General features: G+C 47.2%; 1 protein-coding gene across 2 annotated transcripts in view; it reads right to left on the reverse strand.

Moving 5' to 3' along the window:
* LOC146813794 (cap-specific mRNA (nucleoside-2'-O-)-methyltransferase 1-like) overlaps positions 1-13,116 on the reverse strand; it is a 664,820-nt gene that overhangs the window by 450,241 nt on the left and 201,463 nt on the right. For both annotated transcript variants that reach the window (XM_085610257.1, XM_085610256.1), the window contains exon 9: positions 8,505-8,703. In XM_085610257.1, the coding sequence (XP_085466383.1) occupies positions 8,505-8,703 (199 nt within the window). The remainder of the gene's footprint in view (positions 1-8,504; positions 8,704-13,116) is intronic.

Genomic DNA, 13,116 nt, shown 5'->3' on the forward strand with positions numbered 1-13,116 from the left:
TGGTTGATGGAATTTTGCGCAGGGGTGGGTTGCTGGTTGTTCCTTTATCGCTACGCAATAAGGTTTTAGACTTCGCCCATGAAGGTCATTTAGGCATTAGGGCAATGAAGCGGAGAGTGAGAGAAGATTTTTGGTGGCCTGGTGTTGACAGGTCCATCGAACACTGTGTTAGAGATTGTGGTGCGTGTGTATTGAGTGACAAAACTCAGGTAACCTGTCCATCCTCTGTCAGTCCTATTCCAGTCAAAGAATCACCTTGGTGCAAACTGGCTTTTGATGTGGCTGGTCCATTCAGTGTCTTAGGGTGTTCTCCCAAGTATGTGCTAGTTTTAATTGATTACATGTCCAAGTGGCCAGAAGTTAGGTTTGTGGAGGGAATAAATTCTGCTATCATTATCAAATTTCTTAAGGAGGTTTTTCTTCGGGAGGGATTTCCGGAGGAATTAGTAACTGACAATGGCACTCAGTTGGTGTCTACTGAAATGCAGGATTTTCTGAAGAAACATGGCGTCAAACACATCCTCACTTCTCTTTACCATCCATGTAGTAATGGGCTAGTTGAACGTTTTAATCGTGTTATCAAAGAGAAGTTACAGTTGGCCTCCATAAATAGTCTGGATTGGAAGTTAGTGATTTCAGACATGCTGTGGGCAATAAGAACTACTCCACACTACAGTACTGGAATGTCTCCTTTTACCTTGCTAAGAGGTAGAGTTGCGGGTTCCAAACTTAACAAAGATTGGATGTTAAGAAAGGAGGTAGATTCACAAAGATTAGGGAAGGTAGCGGACGTCAGAGCTGCGACTCAAGGCAAGTATGGGTCTGATTGTCTCAAGCAGTCTCCGGTGTGCCAAGGGGACTGGGTAAGAATTAAGAAACCAGTGCTCGTTCGCAAGAGCTTTTCCCGGTTTTCTGCCCCTGTTAAGGTCAGAAAGGTGAGGGATCATGTGGTTGTCCTGGAAAATGGTAAGGTTTGGAATAAGTCTGCTGTCTCAGTGGTGCCTAAGCCAAAAGTTGAGTTTGTGAAAAACAAATTTGGTGTCAACACTCCTGGTGCAACTCCAGCTTCTGGTACTACTATTCCTGGGGATCGCGTACCTGGGAACAACCTTGTTCCTCAACAAGGTCTTTTGAGGACCAGATTTCTACCTGCCAGAGCTAGGTCATCTCCCGTCAAATTACAAGACTATATTAGATTTTAGTTTTCCTGTATTTTGTAACTAATACAGTTTTAAGGAGGGGTTGTGATTGTTTTCATGTAAGGCGTTTTTTTTTAAGTGAAGGGAGGGGGGTGTGTTGGGTGTGCTGACTAGGTTCCCTGCACGGAACCTGGAATGTAGGTTCCGTGCATGGAACGTGGAAGGGACATGTACGGCAGTTGCTGCCGGGTTGACTGATCAGCTGGACGCCAATAAAGAAGCTCCGTCCTACCTTCGTTGCTGTCTTCTTTTCAGGCTGCCTCACCGCTGCCGAGCCCTTCTCAGAGCCCGGAGAGACCGTGATCGGGCCAAGCGGGAGAAACTGCACGTCGCACTCTGCCTCCTCGTGGTGCGAGGCCCTACCACTGCTCGGCCCACCCGAGGGGCCTCGCGGGCGCGGAACACTCCGGCGAGCGGCCCCTTGATACCAGGGGTCGCATCTTAAGAGCGGAGCTGGCTGAGGTGCCGTCTGTGAGCCGGCGGGACCCTGCGGGCTGCAAATATGGCTGTGACGCCTGGGGACCAAAGCAAGGCACTGCGCTACCGGGCGGAGCATTATCCTGCCCCTGAGGCCCCTGTCGGCCTAGCGCCGGTGGCGAGCCTCGTATTAACGAGAAGTGCAACCTACTTCTGCCTGGCGCATTCTCCTGCACATCGGGGCTGGAGGGGCTCAAAGGCTCTATGCTGCAGGCGACTTTAAGGGGGCACTGTCGCGCATGCTGTGCTGGCCCGGGACACTGTAAGCCCAACAGGAGTTGGCCTGCTGGACTCCAAGCGATCACGTGTATGGGCATAGTACAGGTCCATAACTACTGCTGACAAAGGTACAGCTATAGTGGGGGCATAATCAACTGGTGGTCGTCAGACCCCTAATCAACCAGAGAGGAAGCTAGCTGTTGGCGAGCTGCACCCACGTAGTGCGTATAAATTGCTAATAAGAGATCCAGGGGTTTGCACAGAGCAGGTGTCAACGGACCTTAGTGGCTAACGCTGCATGCATACTTTGATGGCTCTGACCCACTGTCCAGCCTAGTAGTGGGTAATTCATACCTTTGACACTGCGCCCTTGTTATCGTGGACACCCCCCACATCATGGGCAAGGCCGACAAGCTCCAACCCAAGCAACAGTTTAATTTGCACAAAACTCCCACATCGAAAGATCCCACGTCTGCCGAGCAAGATGTCGCGTCGGCAGACCCAGAAGCGGAGGCTGATAGACGTGAAACTCGCATTCCGTGCTATATAGCACAGTTTGTTGCAATTTGAGAGTAAAATAGATGCTCTACCTTTCCGTATGAACCGGATGTGAAGCGACTGGACAAGCACGGAGACAGACTCGACACAGCAGAAAAACGGGTATCCGATCTGGAGGACGTGGTACGAGCGGACGCGGAGACTGACAAGGAAAGGGATAGGATACTGCGTGCTCTGCAAGCCAAAACCGGAGATCTCGAAGCGAGATCTAGGAGAAACAATGTTTGCATTCTAAGTGTGGTCGAATCGTCCAACATCGGCAACATTGAGCAGTATGTGTAAGCGGCTCCTTGTTTCACTACTAGGAGGGACACATTTTCTGGCATATTCATTATAGAAAGAGCGCACCGCTCACTTGCGCCAAGGCCGGTTCCGGTGCACCCCCTCGGCCAATAATTGCGTGGATACTGAACTACAGGGATCGCGATGCTGCCCTACGAAAAGCGCGCAAGCTGGGTACTCTTCAACAAAAGGAGCTGAAATATCCTTTTTCGCGGATTCCACATTGCAAGTGCAGGAAGCGCGACGACTCTTCGTTCCGGTGAAAAAGAAACTCTGGGATCTAAATCTGGAATATAGCATGATCTACCCAGCCAAACTGCAACTTAAAATGGACAGAAAAGTGCACTTCTTCATGGACCCTAAGGCTGTTCTGCGGGCAGTCAAAGACAGGGAACAGCATCTGGAACGTTGAAGCTCGCCCGCGTCCGCACAGACACATGCAGAGGATTCTCCAAGCAGCCGGGAGGAGCAAGATCAGGACTAGTGAATGTAGCAGCTAAGTTGTTGGACTTATATCCCAAAGTGACAGGATGCCCCATTGGCAGCTAACATATTGTACTGTATTGGGGTGCGAATCGTCGCCAAGGGCCGGCCAGGTCCGACTGCACTGATTGGAATTACCCCATTAGGCAAATTGCTTTACTTATAGCTTGATTGACCTATATTGGCTGACGGGGTACTCAATCGGGGTCACACTGCATCTGTCAGTGTAATATGCGTCAGTTATTTGCAACTAAGTGAACTGATATGGTGGCATAGGGAGGTATTTTAGATGGTAACATCTGCCCCCAGGTGTATCACACTATCATTATTGCTTTTGTTTCTTGGAGTTTTGTTGTCGATCAGGATTTTGGGAGGGGTGGGTGGGGCATACATGGCAGCAACAGTTGCGGGTTTTCGTAGCGTGGGTGGGAATGCTTGTTTTAATGGTATGAATATTTGTGTTGTTGTAGGTTTGTCATATTATAGATGCACAGTAAACATAGCAGGCATAGAACTCCGTCCATCATGGTACTCCACCACATTGCAACTTATGACATGGAACGTAAGCGGTCTCAACGATAATAGGAAGGTTAGCCATATAGGGGCCTACCTAAAGAGACACTTTGTGTCCATTGCAGTATTACAGGAGACCCATCTAGCCCCAGAACGTAGTGGAGAGGTGCAGCGTAAATTGCAGGGAACAGGTTATTCAGCAGATTTTACCTTTAACGCCAGGGGAGTCCTGATATGGGTGGACTGAAAAGCAGGGGCAGAGATGACAGGTTCCTGCAAGGACCAGCAGCGCAGATTTGCGGTGGCCCTCTGTAAAAAAGCAGATTTAACCTTTGTATTAGTGGGGTTATACGGCCCGAATTATGATGATCCACATTTCTACAACTCCCTGGTGGATAAATTGGTGCACTGGAGAGGTTATCCACAGGTCTGGGGAGGGTACTTCAATTGCATTCTGGATCCCACGTTGGACAGGTCCCGACATACGCCCAGCAGCTGTCGCAGTGGGCTTACATAATATCATGCACACGGAGAGTCTCATTGATGTTTGGCGGTACAAATTCCTTGCTACACTGGGGTACACATATTATTCCTATGCATTTGACACAGACTCGTAGAGACTTCTGGCTCATATCTGGAGGGCTAGCGGAGATGGTAACCACCTGCGCACACCTCCCGCGCACGTATTCCAATCATTCCCCTGTTCAATTTGCACTACGGTATCACTCCCCAAGAATACCTGCGTTCACTTGGCGCTTCCCACTCTACTCCTTATTAGACACGGTATTCAAAGCAAGGCTGCCCAGGTGCCACATTGGCAGGGTTAATGAGGCCCAAACAGTAAGAGGACAGTGATAAGCATGACGGACGAGAATGGTACGCCTCTGAGCATCATTGAGGAGATAGCAACACATTTCAGTTCTCATTATCAGACTTTGTATGCTTCCCAAATCCACACAGATAGCGCAGCCCTAGAGGACTATCTAACGTATATCAAAATGCCTTGGCTAGTCACTGAACACTTGATGGGCCCATTGACTACAGACGAAATAAGGGAAGCGTTGAAGGGGATGGCAGCAGGGAAGGCCCCAGGGGCGTATGGTTTTTCTGTGGCATTCTATAAAGCATTCCAAGATATACTGACACCGTATCTCAAGCTGCTATACCAGGAAATGGCGGAGTCGGGCACTATGCCGCCTTCCATGCGTGAGGCGGTCATTGTCACACTCTTAAAACCTGGCAAATCACCCAGCAGTTGCTCCTTGTATCGACCACTGTCTCTGCTGAATGTAGACGCAAAGATCTATGTGAAAACTTTAGCGAATAGGCTGGCGCCACTATTGCCTGGGATTAGTCGGCCGGAACAAGCAGGGTTTGTCCCAGGCCGGAATCTACCCCAAAATTTAAGAACATTGTTCTGTGCTGTGCAAAGATTGAACCCGGAGGTCAAAGCAGCAGCAGTCTTTTTCGACTCCGTGGAATGGGGCTTTATACTCGCGGTCCTTCGGAAGATAGGAGTCGGGGACATTTTCCTTCGATTAGTTTCCTTGATTTACACATCGCCTACCGCCAGAGTTCGAATCGGGACTGAAGTCTCACAATCATTCAACATCACTCAGGGAACACATCAGGGCTGTCCACTCTCTTCGCGATAGTTGCAGAGCCATTAGTCTGCGCCATTCGGGAGCATCATGCACGTAGGGGGCTGCAATTTCCTGAGTACACACTTAATATCTACGCTTACGGGGATGATACATTATTGTACATTTATAACCCGGAAGCCAACCTGTCTCCCATATTACATGAGGTGGTCCAATTTGGTGGGCATTCTGGTCTATGTGTAAATTGGGATAAATCCATCATATTCCCACTCACTCCCACCACCCAGAAACCCATCGTCGATTTCCCACTTCGCTGGACTACAGATCCGGTGAGATATCTGGTTATCCAATTTCACACAGACCTGGTGTTGGTGATTCGGGAAAACTATGGCACGGCTACACAACGATTGATCGAAAATGTGGAGAAATGGATTAGGCTCCCACTTTCACTAATGGGTAGAGTTGCCATAATGAAAATGGTGAATCTTCCCAGATTTCTATTCCTGTTCCAGAATATACCTATCCTCTTACCTAAACATATGCTCAAAACATGGCGCTCTCAGCTGATACTGCTTGCGTGTGCTGGAAACAACACCGACTATGATGGGACTCGCTTACTTTACCCTACGAGTGGAGCGGGTTGGGAGCCCCGGATTTCGAAAAGTATTACAGAGCCGCAAACAGTTCCTTTGCCCACTACTGGATACACTGCCCACATGACACACCGTTCCTATATTTAGAAAAGATGGCAGCGGATCTGTTATCCTTACCACAATTCCTCACGCGACCAGCCTCCAGAAGGTTTCGGGTTTTTGATCCGTTGGCTGTCACAGTGCAGGCCTGGCAGACACTACTGCATATGCAAGCGGGGGCCTTCCTGTATTCTCCGGAAATGCCTCTCCAGTGGGGTTTGTGGTTCTCGCTGGGGCAGGACATGGGGGCGAGAAAGGCACTACACAATATAGGTGTCACAAAAATGGGCGACTTCTTTAGAGATGGCTCACTAGTATCCTGGGAAGCCCTCCAACAGCAGGACATCCGGCTGTCCGGCCAGCACTGTGCTTTTCCATTTCTTTAGAGCCAAGCATGCACGGCATGCCCTTCAGGGTGAACATTTATTGGAACCACAGGCCACATCGTCCTTCACAACGCTCATTAAGGTAGAGGAGCCCCTTAAGCTGATCATAAAATTCTACACTAGCCTACAAGACACTCGTAAGACTGAGGTCCTCAGAGTTAGGCAGGACTGGCAGTGTGATCTGGGTACTCCGTTGAGTGATAAAAAGTGGCAGTATTGCTGTTCTCTTACCCGCTCAGTCTCTCTAAACGGAAGGCATAGGCTTCTCCACTTCAAGTTCCTGCACAGGGCATATTGCACGCCCGAACGCCAGTTTCGCTGCAGGTTGTCTGACTCTTCTAGTTGTCCACGGTGTGGAGTGGAAAATGCAGGATTCTGGCACTTAGCCTGGGAATGCTCTGGGATTCAGACCTTTTGGTGTAAAGTGTTTCAGGAGCTTGGAATCATTAGTGCTGACCTGGAGCAGGACCCCAAAATGGCACTATTGGGGTGGGATCTTTCGGTTGCCAAAGCATTGCGCCTGTTGCTGGCAATTGGATTTCTCCTGGCTAAGCGCCCTGTAGCGCTGGATGGGAGGCCCACTGCCACTGATCACAGAGTGGCATTCTGACATGCTGTATTGAAACACACAAGCTGATATTTAAGGAGTTGCTTCCACCTAGAAGCCGCCCTAGGAATTATTGGGGACTGTATCAAACTTACCTTGTAAATAAAGCTGCTGATTTACACTCTGACCCACAGATTGAGGCCCCTGAGGCTCTATGAGAGGAGAGGTAAATACAGAAATGTATTGTATTTATGCATAATGACGTCATTCATTATTGAGTGGATATTGGGCCATGGGCCTCCTGTGAGCCACTGGCCTGTAGTACCACGGAGTCATCCTGCGGTTTTTGGGACTGTTCAACATAGCGGGTACCGCATTGTTGGTAATTTTGAAATGCCTGGATTTTATTTTGGCGCATGCAAATCATTTTGTCACTGGATCGCACATATGCTATAACTGTACATATAGACGTCTGTTTTATGTTTTATGAGAAAACTAATAAATGGAGAGAAAAAAAAACTCGTCATCCCCATGACGGCCGACAAGGGAAGAATAGGCAGGCGAAATCAAGAACCCAAACTGGGATTTTCCCCAAAGCAGTCTCTTTCTGAACAAGGTTCAGATCAGCACCTTAGAAACGCCAACCTGGGTTTGAGCCTCTTTATGAAGGGGCATGCCTTTCAGGGAATACACAGGTATGCTAGATGTGGAGGCACATCTCCCAGGGGCATGAGCATGCGGTGGGTATTGGTGGGTATTGGCAGCTCGTTCCCGGCCTGTCACCACATCCCCAGAAGCAGGCTCAAGGCACGGGTAAGACTACGCAAGGACAGCATGTAGTGGGCACACCGACTCATTTCCAGAACCTCTTCACCTCCGCTAACAGCATCATTGGGGAAAGACCTCCTACGTGGCAGGATGCAAAGTCAACAATTACCTACTCAGCAGCACCCAGATCATCACCTGCCAAGACATCACCCTCCTTTGGGGGGGATCTACGGTCACACCAGACTGCGCGAGACCTAAGTCAGGCATGCTGCAAGCAAACAGACCATCAGGAAGGGGGAAACTGATCATCACTAACAGCTGCAGACTCTACAAAATGCCAGCATACCAGGGCATCAGGAAAGATCTGAGACATCATATTCTAAGTGGACTAGCCAGTAGGAACTGGGCTAGAGACAGGATACCTTGCAGGGTAAATCAGAAAACTCTCCTTGTAAATCGAGGCAGAAACCAGTGGTGCGCAGCCAGTGGAGTTGTGCCTCTGAGTGCATTCTACACATCTGAGATAGACTGGGATATTTATCTGTGGAGATTACTTTGACCTATCATATGCCATACTAATATGGAAAAGTGTAATCTAGCACTAAAGAGTGACCAATATTCCCATTAGCATTAACCAAATATCAGTTCTTGTAGGTTATCTATAGAGTTTCAAGTGCTCCGAAGCAGCATGTGTGTAAAACAAAAAAATAGAATGAAACAAAAGCAGCCTTTTAAAAAGCATCGTAACAAAACATATCTGACAAAGTGATGGAACATACCATAATAAGGTTCAAATAACTCGCTTGATGCAGAGTAGAAATCCTCCAGTTTGAAATCATTTGGCCCTTTCAGGGTCATTCCAAACCCCTTGGCATGCCACTTCTTCCTCCACAACACATATTCAGAGAACCCACCAGGCCCGGCACAGACATCAGCAAAATACAGCAGCTCTGGATCGCGATCTTTCAGGAGAGGCTTCTAATGTATAATAGGAGATAGAAACACAACAGAGGTTAAGTAAAAAACAAGAACACATGTTCTCCTCACCATCTACTGGCTAAACACACTATTAACAAAATATAAGAAAGTGAGCAACTATGCGTCCAATGGCTTTTCATCACAACTACTAAAAGACAGCATCCTGGACAACTTAAGGGTAAAATGACAGCAAAACAGCCATAAAGATGGGGAAAAGATACTATGAACAGCAACTGTAGATATTGATTTAACAGGTAAAAAAGGTTACTTTTCAGTGACAACTGATCTCCGGTATGGGTGACATCCTAGCATTTTAGCATACATATACAATATAATATCCAATTGAGTTACAGGGGTTCTTAACTCTCAGAGTCAAGTCACTCTGTATCGATTTCCTTTTAGTGCAATCGCTTCACACTGTTAAGTGTATAAATGTCACAGCACCAGGAGGACAGCTTAGTTTCATTTAGGCAGCCAGCAATATGCTGCACTGGCATATTAAATAGAGCTTTCACCTGATCACCATACTGATAAAGGTCAAAAGTGCTAAAACATTTTGCTTAATAAACAATTCTAAACTGAAGGATTGAAAGGCATTTAACAAAGATATCTAACATGTTAAAAACACAATGGACTATATGTTCAAAATTTGAAAATAAATGATAAAATAATTTAGAGCATGTCATGGATAAATTGACATTGGAAACATTATTTGAACTAAATGCACATTAAACTACCTTAGTTTTTTTTTTAACTATTGTCTTCAACAATGCTGCTTGAATAGGAAGGAAAATACTTCTTACCAGTATGCATCTGTTCTTGGCATGTGGAGCTGCAGATCCACACTTTGCATTAGATCGCCATCTTGTGTTGGGCTCGGATGCTTGCACCTTGTTGTTGTCTTAGAAGAAGTCTTTGTAGTCACGAGATAGGCGACTCCTGCTTTGGACGATAGTGCGCATGGGCATCGACTCCATACTCCGATTGTTTTTCGCCATGATGGGAAATGATGGAGTTAGTAGAAAAGAAAGAGATGTCCATGTGTGTATATCTAAGTAAGATAGAACTGGAGCAGATACAGGTCCCAGGGAGGTGGGTGGGCGTGTGTGGATCTGCAGCCTTACATGCCAAGAACAGATGCATACTGGTAAGTAGCATTTTCCGTTCGAGGCATATGAGCTGCAGATTACACACTTTGCATAGACTGTACAGCAGTATCTCCCCTAGCGATGGTCACCTGTATCTGTTGCAGTAGTTTGAAAGAGTGTTTTAAGAACAGCTTGGCCTACAGAAGCTTGTTGCTTGGCTTGCACGTCAACACAATAGTGTTTAGTGAAGGTGTGTGTTGTAGACCATGTCGCTGCCTTACAAATGTCTTCTAGGGGAATGTTCCCTAAGAATGCCATGGAAGCCCCTAGTTTGCGTGTTGAGTGCGCTCTAGGGGGAATTGTCAATGTGCGTTTAGATTTTTGGTAGCATATTTGGATACATTTAACTATCCATCTTGCAATCCCTGCCTTGGAGATGGGATTACCCTTATGTGGTGGGGAGAAAGCTACAAACAATTGTTTTGTTTTGCGAAAGGATTTAGTCCTGTCAATGTAATAAAGTAGAGCTCTTTTGACGTCTAGGGTGTGAAGAGCTCTCTGCTACGAAGTCTGGGTTTTGGAAAAACACTGGTAGCTCCACTGATTGGGTAAGATGAAATGCAGAGATGACTTTAGGAAGGAATTTTGGATTTGTTCTGAGAACCACTTTGTTACGATGTATTTGTAAGAAGAGTTCTTGTATGGTTAAAGCCTGGATATCACCCTTCCGAGAGGGGTGATTGCAATAAGGAAAGCTACTTTCCATGTGAGGAACTGAAGTTCACATTTATGTAGAGGTACAAATGGAGGTCCCATGAGCCTAGTAAGTACGATGTTGAGATTCCATACCGGAGAGGGTGGTAATCTGGGAGGAATGATCCGATTAAGGCCTTCCTTATAGGCTTTAATTGCCGAGACCCTAAAAAGTGACAAGTGTTGTCTGTTTTGTAAGTAAGCGGCTGCTAGATGTAGAAGTAAGGATGAGTATGCTAAATTACATCTTTGCAAATGTAGTAAGTAGCAAATGATGTTCTGGATGGACGCATCTAGTGGATCGATATGATTGTTAGTGCAGTAAATGGCAAATCTCTTCCACTTTGCTGCATAGCAAGCTCTGGTGGTAGAACGCCTGGCTTCTTTAATAATGTTCATACAGTCCGGTGGAAGGTTAAGGTAAGCAAACTCTAGGACTTCAGGAGCCAGATCGCCATATTTAGTTGATTTGGATCGTGGTGCCTTATCTCTCCATGGTTCTGCGTTAGTAGTGATGGGGAGAGGCGTAGTGTTTGGTGTGGGACTAGTGAGAGTTCCAACAGTGTTGTGAACCACGATTGGCGTAACCATGTAGGAGCCACTAGGATCATTTTTAGAGACTGTTGTCGGAGCTTGGGTACCACTAGTGGATTCAATGGGAGTGGCGGAAAAGCGTACGCAATCTGCCTGACCAGTTTATCCATATCGCATTGCCCTTGGACAGCGGGTGTGGAAACCTGGCGGCGAAGGATGGGCATTTTGCGTTTTCGTGTAAGGCAAACAGGTCTATGTCCGGTTGGCCCCACATTTGGAACAAGCATTTACAATGCAATGGTCTCGGCATTGGTAAAGTTAGAGCTATTGGCATTGCTCATGACATTATTTTTGTTTATGTTTAAGACATTTAAAAAAACGCCATTGTTATTTACAATGTCAATAGCTTAATCACTCTCAAATGCGAGACCTATTTCATTTGCACCCACACACAGAGCCACCTACACACACACTGATTAAGCTATTGACATTGTAAATAACAATGACGTTTCTCTACATGTTTTAAAAACAAAAACATAAACAAAATCAATGTCATGAGCAATGCCAATAGCTCTAACTTTAACAATCCCGAGACCGTTGCATTGTAAATGCTTGTTCGTTTTAAGGTAGGTTACTGCCTAGTGCTGAACAAATGCAGCCTATTACCAAGGAAGTGGAAAAGCTTGCGCCTGAGCAGTAACTAAGGGATTTTGCAACGTCCCAGATTCCACCTATTCTGCAGGGTTGAGGAAAGTAGAATTTTGAACGGGGGTTCATGTCCCACGTCCCAGTCTGGTTATGGCTCGGACCCAAGCCAGTCTGCCACCTTCCATATGCGAGGGCGAGCGTAAAGCACTTGGTAGTTGGTGCCCTGACAGTGCAAGAGTGAATCAGTCTGCCTCGTGTTTCCCTTATGTTCTCACACCTCCATGTCAGCCCAAAACTTTCTTTTAGATACCAGGGACCCTTTTGTTTTTTTGCTGAGTTTTTATATAGCGCGAACTTGACCCGAATCCAATCAGGTATCAGAGCGCCTTACATAGCACCTGTTACGTTACATTAGGACACACAATCATTCTTTGTTAGGCACGGGGAAGATTAAGTGAACGTACACATCTAATTATTACAACTCAAGAAAAAGGACAAAGCAATACATATTATATACAAAATGCATATATATTCTAAGCTACGCTTTATCACGTTCATTTAATTGCCTTGTGATGAAGAGGATGTCCGAAACTAGAGCCTCCCAATACTCATCTATGAGAGTCAATGACACGTAACCCAGTCTGCTGGTGCACCCCTCTTCTCCTGCCATGCACCCCCTGACACGGCCAGCACTCACCCCCGCAGCAGACCCTGCTTCGGCCTTTCCTCCCCGATTCAAGAAGCTTCACATGGCTCCCTGGAAGGCGGGGCTACAGCTGCTTCCCCCGGGCTGCTCGCTCTGCTGCCGATTGCCGGTGATACCGTTGTGCCTGGCGGCGGCGGCGGCGCTTGCTCGCCCCCACCGCTGGAAGAACCGGGCTAACGGCAACCCAGCACTGCGCATGCGCCCAGACCTTCGCCGCTCAGGACCAGGAGTAGGGGGCGTGGCAAGACTGCCCGACCGGGGTTGGGGGGAGGCGGGGTGAATAACTGTCTGTTTCGAAAGATAAATAAATCAGCGTTTAAAAATCTGCGCTCTGAGGCGGACGTGTTGCTGTTCTCTTGGCGCCGCTTCTATTTTGAGCATCCCCAGTTTATGAAATTTCGTGTTTGATGACGGTAAAGTCGTTGTTCCTTCGCCTTCTATTAATAATTACTTGCACCCCTCCACCCGCCGCTGGTATATAAGCGCGCGCCTCACGTTAGGGAGCGGTATTCAGCAGTAGGGTGTCGCCTGGGCTTGGAGGCCACAGAGCATGCTAGAAGAGAGCCAAAACGTTTTCACCGCCAGGCCTGCTTCGAAACTCCGCTGCTCGTTCTGCTTCTCGCAGGCACCACTGATGTAACGTCTTGGGTTGCTGATCACATGATGGTTCAAGTTCTCAACAAG

This window comes from Triturus cristatus, chromosome 6 (genome assembly GCF_964204655.1).
Source record: "Triturus cristatus chromosome 6, aTriCri1.1, whole genome shotgun sequence".
NCBI lineage: Eukaryota > Metazoa > Chordata > Amphibia > Caudata > Salamandridae > Triturus > Triturus cristatus.